Below are 24,820 nucleotides of genomic sequence, written 5' to 3' on the forward strand. Positions count from 1 at the left end.
ATGTGCATTAATTTCTAAATAAATCAGTGTCACCAGCAAAGCATCCCCACACCTCCTCCTCCTCCACGCTTCAAAGTGGAAACTACACATGAGAAGATCATCCGTTCACCTACTCTGTGTCTCACAAAGATACTGTGGTTGGAACAGATTTCCATGGGTCTAATGTCTATTGCTCATGTTTCTTGGCCAAACTAATTCTTCTTATTGGTGTCCTTTAGTAGTGGTTTCTTTGTAGCAATTCGGCCATGAAGGCCTGATTCACGCAGCATTGGTAACTCTGGGTCTTTCTTTCCTGTGGCGTTCCTCATAACAGCCAGTGTCAACATAGCGCTGGATGGTTTTTGCAACTGCACTTGAAGAAACTTTCAAGTGCAGTCGGACTGACTGCCCTTCATGTCTTAAAGTAATGATGGACTGTCATTTCTTTTTGCTTATTTGAGCAGTTCTTGCCATAATATGGATTTTATATATTTTTTGTTTTAGGGGGAACTTGGTCATTTACCAAATAGGGCCATCTTCTGTATACCACCCATACCATGTCACAACACAACTGATTGGCTCAAATGCATTAAGGAAAGAAATTCCACAAATTAACAAGGCACACCGGTAATTGAAATGTATTCCAGGTAACTACCTCATGAAGTTGGTTGAGATAATGCCAAGAGTGTGCCAAGACTTGTGCAAAGCTGTCAAGGCAAAGGGTGACTACTTTGAAGAAATCTAAAATCTATTTTGTAACACTTTTTTTTGCTTACTACATGTGTTATTTCATTGTTTTGATGTCTTCAATATTATTCAACAATGTAGAAAATAGTAAAAACCATTGAATGAGTAAGTCCATAGATATGGGCCAAACACATTCATTTATATTGACTGAATTCCTCATGAACTGTAACTCAGTAAAATCTTTGAAATTGTTGCATTTACATTTTTGTTCAGTATAGACAGGTAGACGTAATAAACTGGCCGGTGAGTGCATATCTTTCAATAGGATCTTACTCAAGTGAACTATGTCTGACAGGATGTTTGAAATTAGTGTATGAAGGGGACAGGAAACAAGAGACGTGAAAATAGCTTTTCTTAGTCCGGTCTTTACTGCAACAGTTGATGTTTACAAATGTAATGCACAGAGTTGACACTTCCCGTGTACATACCAAATCAATCCAAGCGCTTCAAACAGTGGCCATGGAAACAAAACGTAAATCGGCGGTGCGGCTCAAGAGGTGGAGGGGGAGGTGTGTGTGTGCGCGTCCTCCTGAGATAGACTTTACAGCTTTAAATTAGCTACATATACAATACTATCCAAAGATGGTAACGATTTATGTCAACAAGAAACTTCAACAAAGCATTAGGAGGAAGAACATTCTTCTAATGATATGAAAATATATTTTTCCTATAAAAACTTTCTGCAGTTTTCTCACTGGTTGTGATAGGACCACAAACCAACTAGTATACACCTAGGCTGTAATTGACCAACTAACTTTTCTGCACATGCTCAGTTATGTACCTGAACTTAACAGCCACCTGCAAAAGCAATGATAGACATGCCATGGGTACTTTAGGGAGAGAAATAAGTGCTTTTTTCTGCAGGGAGTAGGAGGTTGACCCATGTTGGCATATACTATAGAGAATGACAGAGGCCTCTAGCGGCCACAGGGCCATTTTAGCATGGGCCTCACCAAAATGTATTGAACTGAGTGGGACTTCGAACTTCATTGGCCGATTCCTCCTGGTGAACCTGTTGGAGTCATGTCCAGCCAGGTCATCAGGAGGGATCAGCCAATCGTGAAGAAAATGTACTACTTCAAAATGGAGATTGCCTAAATGGTGTTCCCCGTGCATTCTAAGATGCCATAATGGGAACTATGTAGGGAAGCTCTCGTTCATTCTCTATGGCATATATACACACACACTACCAATGCAACCCAGGATGGCTTAGAAAAAAACAATAACAAGAATCGAGAACCAACTTGCGTCCAAAAACCTATCCACATAACAAATAAATACATCTTGGGGATTTTCTGAGATTGTAAGCACAGTGAGCTGTGGTATCAAACAGTTGCATTCTCAAACTCATACAACTTAGATAAATTAAATGCAATAAATCCAAAGCTTTAAAGTTGTAAAGCTAAACTTAACAAGAAAACACTGCCCTTTGAACTTAAGGCTTGGGCTACTAACTTCTTCCTATTGTCACAGTAGACACTATCAAACCTGCACATTCCTATGAAGTCCATAAATGTATGTATTGCAAAGAGTATGAAGCAAAACATGTTTGGGGATTAAAAATAAATCACTCAACAGCATATTACTGAAAATCGGATTGAATAATGGCCTGCATGGTGAAATACCATTGTTTTCATCGACCAAGTAATGCTTTTGGATGGGTAAAGCTAGAGATTAAAATGCCACCTCAAGTTCAGAGGAGAAACAAATTGTCCAAAGAGGGCTGGAGATAATGCAGAAATGAAATTCTAGAGTTGAGCAGGTCGTCATCGAAATATGTATATAAATAAAAACCTGCGGTTCCGGTTCAATGACTAGTTTCAATTCCAATTTGTATATTTTATTGAACTATTTCAGCAAAAGAGGATAAAGATAGCATTCACAGAAATAAGGGGAGGGTTCATGAAGAGCAGAAACTCCTTTAAAGTCCCAGCCTTGGTTTACAAAAATGCCCAAGGGACATGGGAGAGTTTGTTCGTACTGGTACCCAGAGTTGGAGCCACTTGTCAAGGCTGTGGGTGCCCAGAGATGCCCCACTCTCTGGGTGTGTGGTGAGTTTATAAGGAAGTAGAGAAAGATGGTTATTCCATGATAGCTCTGTATATGAGAGGCTCGATATAGTCCTCTCTGTAACGGGAGTTGATGACTCTCTGTCTTTTGGAGCCCTGCTTCACCTCCTTCTCCGTGAAGATCCCGTCGAAGCGCATGTCTGATGCCTTGGACTGAAGGAATGAGAGAAACAGGCCATGAGAACGTTAGTGACGGCTTAGCTATGAGTTAAGGTGGCGCCATTAAAAAAGGTAGCATCAATACATACAGTGGGGCAAAAACGTATTTAGTCAGCCACCAATTGTGCAAGTTCTCCCACTTAAAAAGATGAGGCCTGTAATTTTCATCATAGGTACACTTCAACTATGACAGACAAAATTAGAAAAAAAAATCAAGAAAATCACATTGTACGATTTTTAATGAATGTATTTGCAAATTATGGTGGAAAATAAGTATTTGGTCACCTACAAACAAGCAAGATTTCTGGCTCTCACAGACCTTCTTTAAGAGGTTCCTCTGTCCTCCACTCGTTACCTGTATTTATGGCACCTGTTTGAACTTGTTATCAGTATAAAAGACACCTGTCCACAACCTCAAACAGTCACACTCCAAACTCCACTAAGGCCAAGACCAAAGAGCTGTCAAAGGACACCAGAAACAAAATTGTAGACCTGCACCAGACTGGGAAGACTGAATCTGCAATAGTTAAGCAGCTTGGTTTGAAGAAATCAACTGTGGGAGCAATTATTAGGAAATGGAAGACATACAAGACCACTGATAATCTCCCTCGATCTGGGGCTCCACGCAAGATCTCACCCCGTGGGGTCAAAATGATCACAAGAACGGTGAGCAAAAATCCCAGAACCCCACGGGGGGCCCTAGTGAATGACCTGCAGAGAGCTGGGACCAAAGTAACAAAGCCTACCATCAGTAACACACTACGCCGCCAGGGACTCAAATCCTGCAGTGCCAGACGTGTCCCCCTGCTTAAGCCAGTACATGTCCAGGCCCGTCTGAAGTTTGCTAGAGAGCATTTGGATGATCCAGAAGAAGATTGGGAGAATGTCATATGGTCAGATGAAACCAAAATATAACTTTTTGGTAAAAAATCAACTCGTCATGTTTGGAGGACAAAGAATGCTGAGTTGCATCCAAAGAACACCATACCTACTGTGAAGCATGGGGGTGGAAACATCATGCTTTGTTTTTCTGCAAAGGGACCAGGACGACTGATCCGTGTAAAGGAAAGAATGAATGGGGCCATGTATCGTGAGATTTTGAGTGAAAACCTCCTTCCATCAGCAAGGGCATTGAAGATGAAACGTGGCTGGGTCTTTCAGCATGACAATGATCCCAAACACACTGCCCGGGCAACGAAGGAGTGGCTTCGTAAGAAGCATTTCAAGGTCCTGGAGTGGCCCAGCCAGTCTCCAGATCTCAACCTCATAGAAAATCTTTGGAGGGAGTTGAAAGTCCGTGTTGCCCAGCAACAGCCCCAAAACATCACTGCTCTAGAGGAGATCTGCATGGAGGAATGGGCCAAAATATCAGCAACAGTGTGTGAAAAACTTGTGAAGACTTACAGAAAACGTTTGACCTCTGTCATTGCCAACAAAGGGTATATAACAAAGTATTGAGATAAACTTTTGTTATTGAGCAAATAGTTATTTTCCACCATAATTTGCAAATAAATTCATTAAAAATCCTACAATGTGATTTTCTGGATTTTTTTTCTCATTTTGTCTGTCATAGTTGAAGTGTACATATGATGAAAATTACAGGCCTCTCTCAACTTTTTAAGTGGGAGAACTTGCACAAATGGTGGCTGACTAAATACTTTTTTTGCCCCACTGTAAATAGAATTGAAGAAATACATTTACAGACAGTACCAGTCAAAAAATTGGACACCTTCTCATTCTAGGGTTTTTCTTTATTTTTGCTATTTTATACATTGTAGAATAATAGTGAAGACATCACAACAAATGGAATCATGTAGTAACCAAAAAAGTGTTAAACAAATCAGAATAGATTATATATGAGATTCTTCAAAGTAGCCACCCTTTCACTTCATGACAGCTTTGAACACTCTTGGCATTCTCTCAACCAGCTTCACGAGGTAGTCACCTGGAATGCATTTCAATTAAAAGGTGTGCCTTGTTAAAAAGTTCAATTCCACAAATGATTTCCTTCTTAATGTGTTTGAGCCAATCAGTTGTGTTGTGACATGGTAGGGGTGGTATACAGAAGATAGCCCTATTTGGTAAAAGACCAAGTCCATATTATGGCAAGAACAGCTCAAATAAGTCCATCAGTACTTTAAGACATGAAGGTTAGTCAATATGGAACATTTCAAGAACTTTTAAAGTTTCTTCAAGTGCAGTCACAAACCAATCAAGCACTATGATGAAACTGGCTCTCATGAGTACCGCCACAGGAAAGGAAGACCAGAGTTACCTCTGATGCAAAGGATAAGTTCATAAGAGTTACCAGCCTCAGAAATTGCAGCCCAAATAAATGCTTCAGAGTTCAAGCAACAGACACATCAACTGTTCAGAGGAGACTGAGTGAATCAGGCCTTCATGGTCGAATAGCTGCAAAGAAACCACTCCTAAAGGACAACAATAAGAAGAGACTTGCATGGGCCAAGAAACACGAGCAATGGGCATTAGACCGATAGAAATCTGTCCTTTGGTCTGATGAGTCCAAATGAGGTTTTTGGTCTTTGTGAGACGCAGAGTAGGTGAACGGATTATCTCTGCATGTGGAGTTCCCACCGTGAAGCATGGAGGAGGTGTGATGGTGCTTTGCTGGTGACATGGTCTGATTTATTTAGAATTCAAGGCACACTTAACCATCATGGCTACCACAGCATTCTGCAGTGATACGCCTTCCCATCTGGTTTGCGCTTAGTGTGACTATCATTTGTTTTTCAATAGGACAATGACCCAACACACCTCCAGGTAGTGTAAGAGCAATTTGACCAAGGAGAGTGATGAGTGCTGCATCAGATGACCTGGCCTCCACAATTACCCACCTCAAACCAATTGAGATGATTTGGGATGAGTTGGACCGCAGAGTGAAGGAAAAGCAGCCAACAAGTGCTCAGCATATTTGGGAACTACTTCAAGACTGTTGGAAAAGCATTCCTTATGAAGCTGGTTGAGAGAATGCCAAGAGTGTGCAAAGCTGTCATCAAGACAAAGGCTACTTTGAAGAATCTAAAAATCAAATAAATATTTTTGATTTGTTTAGCACCTTTTTGGTTACTACATGATGCCATAGGTGTTATTTCATAGTTTGGATGTCTTCTATTATTCTACAATGTAGAAAATAGCTAAAAGAAAGAAAAACCCTTGAATGAGTAGGTGTGTCCAAGCTTTTGACTGGTACTGAAGTGGGTATTATAAACATGGACCGGATCCAATATTTCTTTGATAAATTGATGATTTGTGATCTCATTTCATATGACCTAATCTGATATAAATCAGTTCGTATAAAGGAACATTGGGAGAGGCGCGTCTCACCATTCGGGACTTGACTCGTTTGGGCAGCTCCTCGTCTAGACTGTAGACTTCTTCCCTCTTGGCAGACAGCGACGACCCGTCCTCAAACTCCATCTGAGTCAGCACACAAAACAATGATGACGTCGCACAACAATTTCATATTTATTTTAATGCATGTGTTGTGTATGAAGTGCATGTAAAATATGGGAATTCGTATGTGAAAAGAGTAGCAAGAACAAGCTAAATGTTTACATTAAAGAAGAAAACAAACCTGTTTCTGGAGAGCTACCTCCTTGAGGTTTCCCCTCCAACCCCCGTAGTAACTTACCTGATTCAGCTTATCAACCAGCCAATTATTAGAATCAGGTGCGCTAGATTAGGGCTGGAGTGAAAACCTACAGGATCGTAACTCTACAGCAACAGGGTTGGAGAGCGCTGCTACAGAGCTTGAAACTGTGGACCACATCTGTGTTTGATGTGTTATTAGAACACCTGTACTTGCTACCCTTATTACAATCCACAATTTCCCCGTAAATCTGATGAACGTGGTTGAGGCAAGGCAAGTTAATGTGGTCCCTATTACCTGGAACATAGGGATGGAGTGCGACGCGACAAACTTGGCCCCGTAAAGCAGGTTGTCGGTCCAGCGCACCTGCACTACGTCGCCCACTGTTGGCGGGCCCAGCTTCACGCAGTCCCGATTCTGAAACCAAACCATAGACAGGGTCATCATATAGGCCATATGGTTAAATACACCAGAGGGGTAACACTAAAAAGCAGGATCAATGAGTCAGCTAGCTAACTGCTGAACAACCAACTATTGATTTTCTGGTTTGTTAAGAAAAGCTAAACATGCGTTTTAGTTGTTGAGACAATGAGACCATACCCGTTTCAAAAATATATTTCAAAACATTTAAGCAAGATATCTGGCTAACTCATTGATCCTGCTTTGTAGTATACCTGTCTGGACCATTAAAGCATGTCAATATAGTCAACAGCCCAAAAGGATTGATTCGTTTCCACTTTTTAGGATTGTTGATTTTTAGGATTGCCTTAATACTACCACTGTTTTTGCCATACCACAGTAGCCCACAGCTTGTACTGATAAAAACAGATTGATCTATTGGCACTGCTGCATTAGGGCTCCTCATTGTAATACAATGACATTGAGAAAGGTAGAGTTACAGAAACTGTGTAGCATTTGTTGCCATGGCGACTGCAGCTCGTTAAGCACATATATATTTTATATTCAATAAAACTTTACTGTCTATTTGTTACAGCGAACAAAAAAATGTGTCTTTTGCTCCTTGTCAACACCTCCAGATAGCATTTTATGAGGCCAGCAACCAACGATACAGGTGACGCTTCCTCACCTCAATGTCCTCTGGGAAGAGGTTGTCGCTGTAGGAGCCGTCATCGAAGACGACCTCGTAGAAGGTGGCGATGGTCAGCTCCAGCACCTCACACTGGTAGTAGCGGCCATTTTTGTGCTTACAGATAACATTCTGGCCAACCTCTAGCTCTCGCATGGCCGCCTTATTGCGCTAGGAGATAAGAGGACAATAAATCACACACCACTCCAAATAGCAAGGCTGTTAGCCCCCAACAAAAACTGCTCCCCGGTGGCGATGATGTGGATTAAGGCAACCCCCACCCCGCAGCTTTCTGTTTAATGTGCAGCCCGCTGCACTGACTGACTCCATCAGAGCAGCCAAAGGCACAGAGACAACCAGCAGAGCAGAAGTGTTGATCTTCGCTCCAACCGTCGCCAATTACAGGAGTATTAGTATAAAAGAAACATAAACCGTCCGGAATATTCAATCGTTCATAGATACAGCTTTTTATACAGAACACATACACACATTGTGATATTTGTATAACGTAGGGGATTCTGAAAGTGTTTTCTGTATACTATATTCATATTTGTAACTGGACTTACCTTTTGTAATGGCCCGAGGAGATAAAGTTGTACTGAATTGAATATAGTCTTGCGTTACAGCACTGAGCTGAATGAACATAGAGGTTTAAACCGATGGCCTATACGACTGTAAACAAACCTTAGAACTCTACCCGAGCTGAGAATGAATGACAGGCTAACCTACACACACAACCAAATAAACTGGAGACCAGGTGTGTGTATGCCACTGATTGTATCTGAAACTTTTTTGGACTCACTAATGCAATGCTCGCAACAACACTTCACATAAGGCTGACATAAAATAAGAATGTAAACACACAGGTTCCAAGAGTCACAGAATTCTTTCTTCATCATGTCAAAGTGTCTGTACCTGCTTGCAAGCATTCTAGGTCTCACTGTAAGGGATAGGACATCATGTTTCTATATGGTCACATGGTCTCTGGTTTGGAGTTTGTTGTTGCGCAACATTTAGATGGGTATTTCATTAGGGAAGTGTGTTTTGATTTGTTTCGTCTAGATTCAAACTGGCTTTCAACCTGAAAACTAAGCTGCAGGTATTGTCTGCTGGAAAACTAAAAAAAAAATATGTATATATATATATATATATATATATATATATATATATTTTTAAGAGTTAGAAAACTCTTATACAACCCTCTAGAAATATGTAATGCCCCAAAAGTGTATCACCATATGTTTGCACTACATGAACCCCTCCCCTGTAATAGCTACCTCCGGCAGGACGGGTGACTTGTGCCTGTAGCAGGTGACGTGGACGATGAAGGGCCAGTCGTCAGGCTGCATGAGCTGGCCAGCAGCCTGGGCGCAGGTGGGGTGGACGGCGGTGGTGCAGCGGCCATGGGAACACTGCACACAACAGCCCACGTCCCTCTTCACCCGCCGCTTACAGTAGAAACACTTCTGCGGGGGGGGGGGGGGGGGGGAGAGAAGGAGCAGCAGGAGTTGGAAAACGAGAAGAGGAACAGCAGTCGGAGGAGTAGAAAGAGAAGAGGGTCAGAGGGAGGGTGGGAAGGAAAAAGTGAGGGGGGGAAAAAACCAAAACAGAGGTGAGGTGGAAGGAGACATGGGCATTGAGATGCCACATTTTCTGTCATTCCCAGTCCAGTTAGAAAATTGCCTTTTCTCATCTGGGCAAAAGCCTGTCGTCCGCGAGCTGATAAGCGGTCAAAGAGATGTCAGTTAGTAGGCAAACGGAAGAGTGTCCTCCCCGCCTTGATAGCCATCTTTCATAGAAGATACTCTTGTTTATCCTACACCGGAGTCCTCCACAGAAGAGTTGAAATCTGCCACATTTAAAAACATTTGATCTATTAAAATGTCCTGCACAACTAAATTTGTTTTTAGCACTTTGCACATTTATTTGGGGCCCCACCCATGGAAACCTAATTTGCTTGATGATGTGCGAGCATACTTTCAATCAAGTTCCCTCTCCTCACCGGCTCTCTTCGATTACCATTGACCTTTTTCAAAAAGGAGGCGAGAGAGGACGCACTGTAGACTAACATGGACAAACAAAGGAACCATACAGAAGGGGTCAGGACCAGAGTGAGAAGTGAAAGCCATGAAAAGAGACTTACGTACCAACATGGCGGAAGTATGATTTTAGTATGAAAAATATAAGTTTGTGGTCATATGAACATCCTTAAAAACATAGGTGCTGGGCTAATGAAGAATACTGAAGAAACAACAAAAAACAGAAAGAACAGAGTGTACTATGCTCATAATAAGGAAAACAAGTAGTCCTAAACTCACAACAGACAGTCTATAGGGAACTTGAATTCAGTATCTCTCAACAGTTGAAAAAAAACTGTGTAAAATGACTCAACACCGAAACGACAGGAAGTTGGTACACATCAGTCACGTAGAAGTAACCTTGACCATGTTTGGGCCCTGTTCTAGTCTTGACTGTGTCTGTGGTGGAATGGTAGCTCACCAGTTGGAACCTGGCCAGAGGGATGTAGCTGAGGTCCACGGGATTGCGGTGGGCGATGTTCACGAACCGCGCCTCCAGGACCGCGAGCGCACACAGCACGTGCACCCACCTGTGTCACAGGAAACAGGACATCCAGAGTATGTGTGTGACAGCAGGGGAGAGTATCCACTGAGGAATTTTACTGGGCCTTCATTCCACTACTCAAGGAAACAACAACGTAGAAACGTTATTAATAACTATCAGTATGGCTCGGCTATATTAAAACATATTTATTTGTATAAATACAAAAACGTTTGCGTCACATGTAGTCGAGACAAAAATGGTTTCATATTAGATCTTGTATATAGGACATCTCCCTCATGCTAAGCTACAGGACTGTTTTGCTAGCACAGACTGGAATATATTCCGGGATTCTTCCGATGGCATTGAGAGTACACCACATCAGTCACTGGCTTTATCAATAAGTGCATCGATGACGTCGTCCCCACAGTGACTGTACGTACATACCCCAACCAGAAGCCATGGATTACAGACAACATCCGCACTGAGATAAAGGGTAGAGCTGCCGGTTTCAAGGAGCGGGACTCTAACCCAGAAGTTTATAAGAAATCCCGCTATGCCCGCCGACGAACCATCAAACGGGCAAATACAATACAGGACTAAGATTGAATCGTACTACACCGGCTCTGACGCTCGTCGAATGTGGCAGGGCTTGCAAACTATTACTGACTACAAAGGGAAGTACAGCCGAGAGCTGCCCAGTGACACGAGCCTACCAGGCGAGCTAAATTACTTCTATGCTTGCTTCGAGGCAAGTAACACTGAAATGAGAGCATCAGCTGCTCCGGACGACTGTGTGATCACGCTCTCCGCAGCCAATGTGAGTAAGACCTTTAAACAGGTCAACATTCACAAGTCTGCAGGGCCAGACGGATTACCAGGACGTGTACTCCGAGCATGCACTGACCAACTGGCAAGTGTCTTCACTGACATTTTCAACCTCTCCCTGTCTGAGTCTGTAATAACAACATATTTCAAGCAGACCACCATAGTCCCTGTGACCAAGAACACTAAGGTAACCTGCCTAAATGACAACCGACCCAGAAACCTTAGAACCACTTCAATTTGCATACTGCCCCAACAGATGCTATTCATTGACTAGAGCTCAGAGTTCAACACTATAGTGCCCTTAAAGCTCACCACAAAGCTAAGGACCCTGGGACTAAACACCTCCCTCTGCAACTGGATCCTGGATTTCCTGACAGGCCACCCCAGGTGGTAAGAGTAGGTAACAACATCCGCCACACTGATCCTCAACCTGGCGCCCCTCAAGGGTGCATGCTCAGTCCCCTCCTGTACTCCCTGTTCACTCATGACTGCACGGCCAGGCTCGACTCCAACACCATCATTAAGCTTGCCAATGACACAACAGTGGTAGGCCTGATCACCAACAATGACGAGAGAGCCTATAGGGAGGTCAGAGACCTGACAGTGTGGTGCCAGGACAACGAATCTCCCTCAATGTGACCAAGACTAAGGAGATGATTGTGGACTACCGGAAAAGGAGGACTGAGCACGCCCCCATTCTCATCGCCAGGGCTGTAGTGGAGCAGGTTGAGAGTTTCAAGTGCCTTGGCATCCACATCACCAACAAACTAACATGGTCCAAGCACACCAAGACAGTCGTGAAGAGGGCACGACAAAACCTATTCCCCCTCAGGAGACTGAAAAGATTTGGCATGGGTTCTCAGATCCTCAAAAGGTTCTACAGCTGCGCCATCGAGAACATCCTGACGGGTTGCATCACTGCCTGGTATGGCAACTGCTCGGCCTCCGACCGCAAGACACTACAGAGGGTAGTGCATACGGCCAGTACATCACCGGGACCAAGCTTCCTGCCATCCAGGACCTCTATACCAGGCTGTGTCAGAGGAAGGCCCTACAAATTGTCAAAGACTCCAGCCACCCTAGTCATACACTCTTCTCTCTGCTACCGCAAGGCAAGCAGTACCGGAGCATCAAGTCTAGGGCCAAGAGAAATCTAAACAGCTTCTACCCCCAAGACATTAGACTCCTGTACATCTAATCAAATGGCTACCCAGACTATTTGCATTGCCACCCCCCCTTTTACACTGCTTCTCTCAGTTATTAACTATGCATATTCACGTTAATAACTCTATCTAGACTACCGTTCAAAGGTTTGGGGTCACTTAGAAATGTCCTTGTTTTTGAAAGGAAAGCACATTTGTTGTCCATTAAAATAACATCAAATTGATCAGAAATACAGTGTACACATTGTTAATGACTACTGTATCTGGAAACAGTCAAGTTTTTATGCCTATTATCAGCAACCATCACTCCTGTGTTCCAATGGCACATTGTGTTAGCTAATCCAAGTTTATCGTTTGAAAAGGCTAATCGATCATTAGAAAACAATTTTTCAAAACTGTCGTACTGATTAAAGAAGCAATAAAAAAAAAACTGGCCTTCTTTAGACTAGTTGACCAGACACTTGACAGAGGAGAAAGCTAGCTTGGTCTGCAGGCATTTTCTGCCTTTTACCTTTACTGACATTGACTGATGTGTCCTAGCTGCAGCGGGTAGAGTAAAGTGAGACCACTGGCTGCAGACTAGAGTGGTTGTAGTGTTGTGTTTAACTACATGCATTTAGCCTGGACGCCTTCCATTAAAATCGGTAGCGCCTCAAATCGCTGCACTACTCACTTGTCGTTGTTGGCTCTCTGTAGAGCTCCCCCTCGCAGTGAGCACAGGCAGCAGTCCTGAGGGAGAGAAAGACACACAGATGACTGACCTAGTGTTAAACAACACATTTTGGTTACACATGATTTTACAGCCCTTTGCTTAGTATTTACAGTACATAGAAAAATGGCATAGAAAAATTGTAATTAAAAAGTAATTCGCCTGATAATTGGCCCAGCGTCGTCCGGGTTACGGTTTGGCCGGGGTAGGCCGTCATTGTAAATAATAATTTGTTCTTAGCTGACTTGCCTAGTTAAATAAAAAGGTTAAATAAAAACAATCATCACTTGTGTTTATTTGGGATTCATTAACTTTTTATGGCTGCAGGGGCAGTAATGAGTAGCTTGGATGAAAAGGTGCCCATTGTAAACAGCCAGCTCCTCAGTCTCAGTTGCTAATATATGCATATTATTATTAGTATTGGATAGAAAACACTAAAGTTTCCAAGACTGTCAAAATATTGTCTGTGAGTAAAACAGAACTGATATTGCAGGCAAAACACTGAGGAAAATCAAAGCAGGAAGTGGCTTCTATTTTGAAAACTCCATGTTCCATAGCCTCCCTTTGATCCATTTAAAGGGATGTGAACCAGATTCCTTTTCCTATCGCTTCCTCAAGGTGTCAACAGTCTACAGACATAGTTTCAGGCTTTTATTTTGAAAAATGAGCAAGAACGATAACATCGCGTCAAGTGGTCACATGAGTTTTGCTTGCGCAACAGAGTTTGGATAGGTATTGCTTTTCCCTCCTACTGTGAAAGACATTTGCGGTTGATATATTATAGATTATATATTTTAAAAACCTGAGGATTGATTATAAAAACATTTGACATGTTTCTGTGGACAAAATGGAAACTATTTGGAATTTTCGTCTGCGTTGTCGTGACAGCTCTTTCTTGTGGATTTCTGAACATAACACGACAAACAAACAGAGGTATTTTGGATATAAAAATAATCTTTATGGAACAAAAGGAACATTTGTTGTGTAACTGGGAGTCTTGTGAGTGAAAACATCCAAAGATCAAAGGTAAACGATTAATTTGATTGCTTTTCTGATTTTTATGACCGAGCTACCTGATCCTAAGTGTACTTAATGTTTTATCGTGCGATCGATAAACTTACAAACGCTTGGATTGCTTTCGCTGTAAAGCACAATTTCAAAATCATGACAGGTGGATTAACAAAAAGGCTAAGCTGTGTTTTCCTATATTGCACTTGTGATTTCATGAATATAAATATTTATAGTAATATTTATTGTATGTAGCGCTATGCTATTCAGCGGTTGTTGATGACACTTATCCCGATATCGGGATTGCAGCCATAACAAGTTAAAACATCCCCATTTCATGCAACGTGGTGCCAGTCAGATACTTACCAACTTAAATTCCTTCAAGTCATTACCAGAATGTACTCTTTAATTTAAAACAATTTAAAAAAAAATACGAATTAATTTCTCCACGTTGTCTATGGCAATACCCTTTTGCAAACAAAGCTGGCCAGAGTACTGCAACTTAAGGTCCTTGCTGTGCTGCCTGGCAGTGGTGACTTTTATGGACCTAGGAAGCTAACTCTTGGGTTGCCAGAGACAAGTACTAAGTGAGACCTTCTGTCATTTGTGCAGGTTTCAGATTGCCTAACTTGCAGTCAGGACTGCGCAAAATCACTGACCTATGAAATCACCTTGCATTCCAACTAATTACTCATGTGAATACGATCAGCGATTCTGCTCCTGGCTTTGCTTAAATACATTGGGTACACAGAGACAAAAGCCAGAATGTAAATCACTTCTCCCCTTTGAAAGAAACACTGCCCTCTAGCGGTTAAACTTGGTTATAACAAGTTGGGACTTCATCCAAAATGGACATATTTCACAGCTTGACAAGTACTTGTATTCTGAGGCAGAAATACATTTCACTAAATAGTCCAATTATCAAGAACCATAGGAATTGAACTATCCAATATGGTGTCAGCAAATTTAATGAGGTTAAATCCAGGGTTCTCCCTAAATAATGTAGGAAGGGCGCTGCGCCACCCTGTGGACTGGCTGCCACACTATGTAATACGACTCCTGGGGAGAACCCTGAAATCCGATTTGGCCTGCTTTACCCCAAACAAGGAATGATGTAGCAGCTTGTTATTATGTTGTGGATTTCAACTCTGGCGCCTGTTTTCACATCTAATCCCAGGGTGAAACTGAGTGACGTGCCAAATATCAGAACCTTACACAGAAATTTGTGAAAGGGCTACATTCAACCTAACACTCTTTTCTTAAGAGTGTTAGTGGGGCTAGTGATATGGCTTCAGGTGTACTTGATTGCAGTACTACTGACCTCAGTTAAAGCGTTGGCCTCACAGCGGGCACACATCCACTCATCTGACACTTGGTCTGCAGAAATTCCATAGCAACCTGTGGGGGCCAGGAAAAACATTTAGAGGCCACTTTCCTATTTAAAGAGGTGTCTTTTCACATAATTTATTAGTACGGTAAATCCATTGACGAAAGTGCAAATTATTGTTTAATATTTATGTAGATTTTGGAACGCTTGTTTGTAATTGTAAATTCTGAACTATGGAATTAACTGGATTTTCCCTGAGGGCATATCATTGATTACAGCAAACATATTGAACACGTGCACTGTCCTCTAAACTAGGGCATGCCGTTTGGGTCTTTGCATGGCAAAAAATATATACGTTAAACAACAGTATTTGACGAGTCAAATAAGCTTGTTGACCAATCAGGACACCTGTCGCTGCCGCACGAGCACAGACAAACTTCCCCAAGTTCTGGGACTGCAGTCATAAAAAAGCTAGCTAGCTGATGTATGCAAACCATGTTTTCCCCCAAAAACATAGCAGAACGACAATCTGTTTTCAGTAGCTATAGTTCTCTTGCTAGGTGTCATCTAAAATACCCCCCCCAAATTATTTTTTTGTTTTTAAAACAGGCTTGCATGTGCAAATTCAGCACACACAACATTCTACAATAGAACGTTACTGTCAAATTAAAAGCTTAATGGACGTAGGTGTTACTTGACATTTATCTTTTTTGACACACAAAGACCCAAACGGCATCCCATACTAAACAATGCTGTTAAACGGACTGCAGGCATGAATTAACTGGGATTCAGCAAGAGCAAATAATTCATTATCAATGGAAAACCGTGCTAAGAACCCGGTGTAAATGAACTAGAATTCATTGAAAGCGTAGCCTACAACACTACAATCAATTACTAATGAAATAAATGCTCAATCTAACAGGCTGTAAAACATGGCGATGGTGAAGGAAGCTGTACTCACTGGCATGAACACGGACACAGCACTGGGAGCAGCTGACCAGGAGGCTGGTACCGTCCTCCTCCAGGTGAGGGGTGGAAAGTTGGCCCTCGCCGCTGTTGCTGCTGTTGTTGGTCTTGTCATTGGTGGTGCTGAAACACATCTCCGGGATCAGGGGCTTGGACCGCTGTCTGCCCCCTCGCCGGCCTTTTAGAGTGTAGCTGGGGTTGCCGCTAGACTCAGACTGTCGGAGAGGAGGGAAAAGGGACCCGTATTAGTAGGGTTAAATAGTCATTTATATGATTGTTATTATGCTGACCGGTACTTGTTAGCTGAATGGTTTCAGTAAATCAAAATCGTAAAAAACAACATTTTTTGGACCTTATTATTATGTTTGCATTATCAGTCAAATAAAAACATTGTGTTTGGGTGCCTATGAACAACAGTTGAACTGTAGTTCAAGCAAGACAATGGAGTTCTTACCTGGTCATATGTGTGGAAAAGCAGGCAGATGGAGCAGTAGGGGGCCTGCAGGCCCATGAGTTGGTTGTATTCCCTCTCCGCCTGGGGGTTGTAGGGTCTACTCTGCCAGAGCTGGGCAAGGGGCTTGGCCCACTCTTCCGTCTCCTCTGGTTCATCCTCCATATTCACATACAGCTCATCTGTAGGAGAGAATAATAGGGAGAGAGAAAGAAACAGCGTGAGAGAAATGAACGAGGGTGGTTAAGTGAAAGGAGAAACAAAGAGTAGGGCTCTGATCGAACACTCTGAATATGTACAGAACTTGCGTTGAAATCAGGGCTTGAGATTAGTTGTTTTTCTTGCCACTTATCCTTCCGACAAGTAGAACTGATTTTTTACTTGCCCAAAAGCTCAAGTCACATAGAAAAAAATGGTCTGCTGCAGGAGGGACTGGTGCACTTCCCAAAATAGACGGCATCATGAGGGAGGAAAATTATGTGGATTTTTTTGAAGCATCATCTCAAGACATCAGACATCAGGAAGTTAAAGCTTGGTCGCAAATGGGTCTTCCAATGACAATGACCCCAAGCATAGTTCCAAAGTTGTGTCAAAATGGCTTAAGGACAACAAAGTCAAGGTATTGGAGTGGCCATCACAAAGCCCTGACCTCAATTCTATAGAAAATGAGTGGGCGGAACTGAAAAAGTGTGTGCGAGCAAGGAGGCCTACAAACCTGACTCAGTTAAACCAGCTCTGTCAGGAGGAATGGGCCAATATTCACCCAACTTATTGTTAGAAGCTTGTGGAAGGCTACCCGAAACGTTTGACCCAAGATAAACAATTTAAAGGCAATGCTACCAAATACTAATTGAGTGCATGTAAACTTCTGACCCACTGCGAATGTGATGAAAGAAATAAAAGCCGAAATAAATCACCTAACTGACTTAAGACGGGTTATTTTTACTAGGATTAAATGTCAGGAATTGTGAAAAACTGAGTTTAAATGTATTTGGCTAAGGTGTTTGTAAACTTCCGACTTCAACTGTACGTTTATGGTTAAATAGTTTCAAAATGCTGACTGCCTCCGCTCAGATTCAAGGTAGGTGATGTGTGGTGCGCAGCAGGCACCGTCCTTCACTCTCCGGTCTTGTGACCATTAAATCTGAATGAACCGTGCCTCAAGTACAACGCATTCGGAATGTACTCAGACCCCTTGACCTTTTCCATTTGATGAGAGGAAAAAAACGATTTAATACATTTTAGAATAAGGCTGTAACGTAACAAAATGTGGAAAAAGTGAATAGGTCTGAATACTTTCCGAAAACACCATGTCAACAGAATCAAGCCTGTGGATAATGTTAAGTATCCTTCATTATATTTGCCAAACATGACTGATGTTTAGCCTATATTTCTGTAATTAAAAGCCTCATTAAAGTTTGGCTACATTTTCTGGCACCTCATGTCAGCATCGGTTTCGACATGAGGCTGTAGCCAATATGCATCACTTACACTTTGACATGTAGGCTTTTGTATTTATGTACATGAAAAATAGATTTGAATATTATTTAAATGTTGGCCTCGCTGATCCAATTCTGATCGGAGTAATTGTTATGTGTGCATTTAAAAAAAAACGTAATCTATAGTCTTGTCCGACAAATTTTTTTTTTTTTTACTTGTCCCCGAGTTAATATCGAGGCCTGCAAATGGTTGCTTGTTGTAAAAGTCCATGACGGCAACACATCCAGGTACTCACCGTCATCACTAGAGCTTTCCCTGGGCCTGAGTAGTGGGTGCTGTTTGGGCAGCTTGCGGAGGAGAGGATGCGGTTTGCTCTTCATGCTCTTGCATTCCGTCTGCTTACTCTGACTGGAATCCGTCTCCTTACTTGAACTTGAGTCCGTCTGCTTACTTGGACTTAAGTTTGTCAGCTTACTTGGACGTAAGATCGTCGGCTTACTTGGACGTACGTTTGTCTGCTTCATTAAAGTTACCTCCGCCTGCACAGGGGAAAGACATTGCTGTGGAAAGAGAGGGGAAGAGGATGAGTAGCCATCAGCTGGCTCGTGTCGATCCACATCTAATTACATTTTCTGCTGTATGGCAAGTGTGGAAACATCCATGTCACATTTTCATTTTTAACATATTCACCTCTTAATATCACTCTCAGCTATCATCACAAACTACACTACTAACTTATAACCAAACAGTAATAACTTCAAAAAAGATAACGCCATGAAAGAGGGCAAACAAACCTTCCGCCTGTCCCTTCGGACCTCCGCCTCGACCCTCTTGGCTGCCCTGGTGTGTGCTTGGGTCTGGACAGGCTCTGGACTGCTAGGGGATCTGGCTTCGGACCTCTCCTCCCAAGCCTGGGCCTCGCCAGGATGCTGCCGCCACTTACCGAGGCCTTGGGTCTGGGCTTTGGTTTCAACCGGTTCTCCCTTACAGGGAATCTGTGCGTCGGCCTGGTTCTGCTCTCCTTTGGTAGATGGGACGTGGGACTCCTGCTGCTCGGCCTTGACTTGGGCCTGGGGCTTGGCCTTGAGTTGGAGGTGGGGTTGGAGGTGCCGTGGCAGGTGCTCCCTGGCGTAACTGTGCACATGGAGGTGGGTGTGGTGAATCTGCTGCTGGTTCTCACGGGCGTAGCTGTGGCCCTGCAGGGCCTCCTTAGGGCTCTGGGTCTTATGAAAGAGCAGGCTGGCCACCCCTAGCTTTCTGATCGGCTGGGTGGAGGGGCCGGTCCTGGCTGGAGGAGCCACTACTGGAAGGTGCCTGTTTCTGTGCGACTGGGGTTGAGCCAAAATGGCCGTCGCATGATTGCTGATGGAGGGGATGGTGACTTTTTGCGGAGTAGTGCTTCTGCTGCGGTTGCCCTGCATTGGGTCCGTCTTTACATTAGGGAGGTCCATCAAAGTGACTGAAATACAAACGTGTATAAGGAGAAGCAATGGGGATAGCATTTCCAAGTATCAGAGTCCCATTGAGAATCACTGATGCCGATCTATTTACTACAATAATCTTATTTTTCACTTTAAAAAATGTATACCAAACAAAAACCATTGATTTCAAAGTTTAACAAACCATAGAATTCTATGCACAAGGACTAATTTTAACAGTCTCTGTGAAATTCCGCTACAGGAGAATTGCCCTAATACAAACATAAAAGAGGCCTAGATTCAAACAATTTGACATTTGGTGGTGGGATTTGAACACAAGCCTCCAGAGGCGCTGACATGATACATTAGTAAAATCAGAGGTAACATGAAAAGTATCATACCATGCATCATCTGTGTGGAGTTTTAAATTGTGAAATGAAGTGATGAGGTAGAAAAGCACAGCCTTACGGTCAGTGAGGTTACCTGTATCTTTGCACTCCTCTGCTCCTGTGCCCTGAGTGGTGAGGCCAAGTCTGGCTTTCTTTCCATACTCCTCTTCCTCATCTTTAGGGACCACCTCGTCAGGTACATCCAGACACACTCTGTGCCTCTTGGTCCCTATCCTCTGTGTGGGGCTGATGGGCCACAAAACATTAAAAAGTGAATTAGTTTTTTTATGTCAAGCATTTTAGAATGGGAATTTAAATCCATATACCGTAAAAATTTTTAAAAAAAAATCTGCTCAACCAACATAAAAATGAACAGATCTCTTCTGACCTCTTTCTCTCCCCCTCCGTGTTGAGCTCCTCCACACAGGGCTCATGGGAAGGACTGCATCTCCCCTCCTCCTCCCCCAGGAACTCCTTGGCCTCTGGGGTGGGTCGTGAGTGGTCAATAGACCCCGTGTCCCGACCCGCCAGCCACTGCTCGTAGCGTTCCGGCTGGTACTTCTTCACAAACAGGTCCATGGAGATCTTCACCATGTCCTTCCTGCATGAACACTGGAGGCAAGAGGAAGGAACTATAAGTGCTAGGGAAGTAATCATGCCCCCAAAGAATCAAGGTAAAAAAAAACACAAAAGTAAAACTAGTCAGTCTGATAGAGCTTTATCAGACAGTATTGATAAAAGGACTGTCTTTTCCCAGTTTTCCTCATTTAATATAACAATGTTACTACTGTAGCAGTCCTTGATAATAACATTAATGTACAGTGGGGCAAACAAGTATTTAGTCAGCCACCAATTGTGCAAGTTCTCCCACTTAAAAAGATGAGGCCTATAATTTTCATCATAGGTACACTTCAACTATGAGACAAAATGAGAAAAAAAAATCCAGAAAATCACATTGTAGGATTTTTAATGAATTTATTTGCAAATTATGGTGGAAAATTAGTATTTGGTCAATAACAAAAGTTTCTCAATACTTTGTCATTGCCAACAAAGGGTATATAACTGAGGTCAAACGTTTTCTGTAAGTCTTCACAAGGTTTTCACACACTGTTGCTGATATTTTGGCCCATTCCTCCATGCAGATCTCCTCTAGAGCAGTGATGTTTTGGGGCTGTTGCTGGGCAACACAGACTTTCAACTCCCTCCAAAGATTTTCTATGGGGTTGAGATCTGGAGACTGGCTAGGCCACTCCAGGACCTTGAAATGCTTCTTACGAAGCCACTCCTTCGTTGCCCGGGCGATGTGTTTGGGATCATTGTTTCATCATCTTTTCACTCAAAATCTCACGATACATGGCCCCATTCATTCTTTCCTTTACACGAATCAGTCGTCCTGGTCCCTTTGCAGAAAAACAGCCCCAAAGCATGATGTTTCCACCCCCATGCTTCACAGTAGGTATGGTGTTCTTTGGATGCAACTCAGCATTCTTTGTCCTCCAAACACGACGAGTTGAGTTAAACCAAAAAGTTTTATTTTGGTTTCATCTGACATTCTCCCAATCTTCTTCTGGATCATCCAAATGCTCTCTAGCAAACTTCAGACGGGCCTGGACATGTACTGGCTTAAGCAGGGGGACACGTCTGGCACTGCAGGATTTGAGTCCCTGGTGGCGTAGTGTGTTACTGATGGTAGGCTTTGTTACTTTGGTCCCAGCTCTCTGCAGGTCATTCACTAGGTCCCCCAGTGTGGTTCTGGGATTTTTGCTCACCGTTCTTGTGATCATTTTTATGCCATTAATATAGGTAACGAGTGGAGGACAGAGGAGCCTCTTACAGGTCTGTGAGAGCCAGAAATCTTGCTTGTTTGTAGGTGACAAAATACTTATTTTCCACCATAATTTGCAAATAAATTCATTAAAAATCGTACAATGTGATTTTCTGGATTTTTTTTTCTAATTTTGTCTGTCGTAGTTGAAGTGTACCTATGATGAAAATTACAGGCCTCGCTCATCTTTTTAAGTGGGAAAACTTGCACAATTGGTGGCTGACTAAACACTTTTTCCCCCACTGTACACGGTTGTTTAAAAGTGCTACATGTATAATCTCAGAATTGCTCCTCTATGTGGAAGGTTGCAACAGAAGATTGTGGAAGATTGCAACAGCACTAGGCTGCATTCCAAACAAATCTCCCCCTCCCCCGCATCCCATTTCCTCGTAACATGTCGGAGACTCATGCTTAAGCCTTTTATTTTTGGTCCACCAGCGTCAAACACCTGTAAAAACTTTACTGAGCAAAAAATATAAAACCAAACATGTAAAGTGTTTGTCACATTTTTCCTGAGCTGAAATAAAAGATCCCGGAAATGTTCCATATGAACCAAAAAGCAAATGTCTCTCTATTTTGGTGCATATTTTTTTATTTTACATCCCCGTTGAGAATTTATCCTTTGCCAAGATTATCCATATCCACCTGACAGGTGCAGCATATCAAGAAGCTGTGGGACAATAAAAGACCCCTCTAAAATGTGCAGTTTTGTCACACCACACCACAGACGTCTCAAATTTTTAGGGAGCGTGTCATCGGCATGCTGACTGCAGAGATGTACACCAGAACTGTTGCCAGAGAATTTCATGTTCATTTCTCTACCATAAACTACCTCCAACTTTATTTTAGAGAATTTGGCAGTACGTCCAACCAGACTCACAACCACACCAGCCCAGGACCTCCACATCCGGCTTCTTCACATGTGGGACCATCTGAGACCAGCCACCCGGACAGCTGATGAAACTCTGGGTTTGCACAACGAAATAATTTCTGCACAAACTAAGCTACGGACAACGAACACAATTCTATTTTATTGATGGCAATTTGAATGCACAGAGATATCGTGACGGGATACTGAGGCCCATTGTTGTGCCATTCCTCCTCCCCCACCACCTCATGTTTCAGCATGTTAATGCACGGCCCCATGTCACAAAGACCTGTACACAATTCCTGGAAGCTGAAAATGTCCCAGTTCTTCCATTGCCTGCATACTCACCAGACACGTCACCCATTGAGCATGTTTGGGATTCTCTGGATCGACGTGTATGACAAAGTGTTCCAGTTCCCACCAATATCCAACAACTTCGCACAGCAATTGAAGACGAGCGGGACAACATTCCAGAGGGCATAATCAACAGCCTGATCAACTCTACACAAATGAAATGTGACTTGCTGCATGAGGCAAATGGTGGTCACACCAGATTCTGACTGGTTTTTAGATCAAAGCCCCAACTTTTATTTTTTTTAACATATGTGACTAACAGATATCTGTATTCACAGTCACATGACATTCATAGATTAGGGCCTAATTCATTGATTTCAACTGACTGATTTCCTTGAACTGTGACTTTGAGTTTATATTTTTGCTCAGTGTATATTTTTTTGTTATTGATAAGATATTTAACAATGATTCCCTACAGAATTCAGTGCTTGTTTTCTCACATCAATTGAAATTGAATGAACAGTGTAGAATTTTAGAAACCAGGAAATGACAGAGGGATTTCTACATTGGCTGCTTGCCCTGGTTTCCACTAGATAACACAACCACCCCATTTTGATAAAATGAGCCGGTCTGGCGGGAGAAATCAATAGGCGAATATCACAGCCAATCACACACTGGCAGGTAAGTAATACGGTGAAACACTATCATTCCACTATTACTGCAGATATGAGACATTTCTGAAATGCCCCAAAATATACAAATCCTATGTATAGCACCTATAAAGGAGGAACACAAAGAAAATGAACTTACCAGTATGGCTCGCTTTCCATACTCAATCCATCTTTCAGTGGCAAAGTTAGTGGACTCTGCACAGTTATAGCCGTGGTTAAAGCCGGCGTGGTAGCTATAGGGAAACGTCACCATGAATTCACCTGGCTCCTGAGTGATCTGGAAAACAAATAGGAAATAGCAATGATATACTAGACTCTGTATAATGCTTTATTTATCAGCATAAGAGTTTGACATCACACATTAGGCTAGTATTACCTTCTCAAATGGAATGCCATATTTCCTCAATATGGAGGGAGAGATGAGGGTCATCTTGTGCCTCAGGAAGGCTTCGCAATTTTGGTGGCTTCCAGGGAAAAACCCTGCAGGGGAACAACAGAAAACAGTGTGTTGGATTAAAGCTTGTTAAAAATCAGTTGTTTTCTAATATGAAGGAGAAGAAAAAATAAAAATAAAAAAAACAGCATCAAAACGTCACACATTATCATCCCTCTCACCTTGAGCCAAGCGCTCCATTCTTTTCCCATGCTCTGGAGGAACGCAGTACCTGTGAGGGCGTCATAACGTCACCAAATCAGTTATCACATGGACATCACAACAGCTGCCATTTATTTTTACTCGTTGAGTGTTGCTCCGATAACGACAGAGTCCCCAAACCACACCTACATGACCATCGTCTGTATGTTGATGCTTAATAATGTGGCTCTTACACAAAACTACCAGGTAAATGTATTATGTGAGTAAGAGTGTAGTTAGTTACCAGGACTTGGGCGCTCCAAAGTGGAGGTAGTTGATACTGTAGAGATCCATGTCTTCGGTGTGCCAGGCAAAGGTGGTCTTCCACATGCCAAAGTACAGGTAGGGCGTGTTCACCCCCTCGATGGTGATGCCACTCTCGTGCTCCACCGTGTCCAGGATGGTGCTCAGTTTGCCGATGTTCCAATCGGTCACATCCTGGAGAGAACGACAGAATAACGTAACTATTGTCGCTGGAGATTCATCGTCATCGCTGCAGTGAAACAAAACCATTGCAACCTTGTGTATTTGTAGTGAATTCAAATTGCGGGTGCAACACATGATTCTGAGAGAAACACTTACAAGTCACCTACACAACCGTCCGTCTACACAACCACAA

General features: G+C 42.7%; 1 protein-coding gene across 4 annotated transcripts in view; it reads right to left on the reverse strand.

Annotated features, from left to right (window-relative positions):
- Positions 1–1,071: 1,071 nt before the first annotated feature.
- LOC110530113 (lysine-specific demethylase 4A) overlaps positions 1,072–24,820 on the reverse strand; it is a 35,958-nt gene continuing 12,209 nt past the window's right edge. For all 4 annotated transcript variants that reach the window (XM_036985661.1, XM_036985660.1, XM_036985659.1 and 1 more), the window contains 18 exons: positions 24,446–24,639; positions 24,183–24,232; positions 23,944–24,047; positions 23,707–23,844; positions 20,298–20,521; positions 20,004–20,155; positions 18,897–19,561; positions 18,398–18,662; positions 16,666–16,844; positions 16,207–16,426; positions 15,240–15,316; positions 12,875–12,930; positions 10,151–10,259; positions 8,929–9,117; positions 7,652–7,822; positions 6,862–6,981; positions 6,300–6,392; positions 1,072–2,948 (listed from right to left, as the gene is read on the reverse strand). In XM_036985661.1, coding sequence (XP_036841556.1) covers positions 2,808–2,948; positions 6,300–6,392; positions 6,862–6,981; positions 7,652–7,822; positions 8,929–9,117; positions 10,151–10,259; positions 12,875–12,930; positions 15,240–15,316; positions 16,207–16,426; positions 16,666–16,844; positions 18,398–18,662; positions 18,897–19,561; positions 20,004–20,155; positions 20,298–20,521; positions 23,707–23,844; positions 23,944–24,047; positions 24,183–24,232; positions 24,446–24,639 — 3,147 coding nt within the window. In that variant the 3' untranslated portion in view covers positions 1,072–2,807. The remainder of the gene's footprint in view (positions 2,949–6,299; positions 6,393–6,861; positions 6,982–7,651; positions 7,823–8,928; positions 9,118–10,150; positions 10,260–12,874; positions 12,931–15,239; positions 15,317–16,206; positions 16,427–16,665; positions 16,845–18,397; positions 18,663–18,896; positions 19,562–20,003; positions 20,156–20,297; positions 20,522–23,706; positions 23,845–23,943; positions 24,048–24,182; positions 24,233–24,445; positions 24,640–24,820) is intronic.

Source organism: Oncorhynchus mykiss, chromosome 8 (genome assembly GCF_013265735.2).
Source record: "Oncorhynchus mykiss isolate Arlee chromosome 8, USDA_OmykA_1.1, whole genome shotgun sequence".
NCBI lineage: Eukaryota > Metazoa > Chordata > Actinopteri > Salmoniformes > Salmonidae > Oncorhynchus > Oncorhynchus mykiss.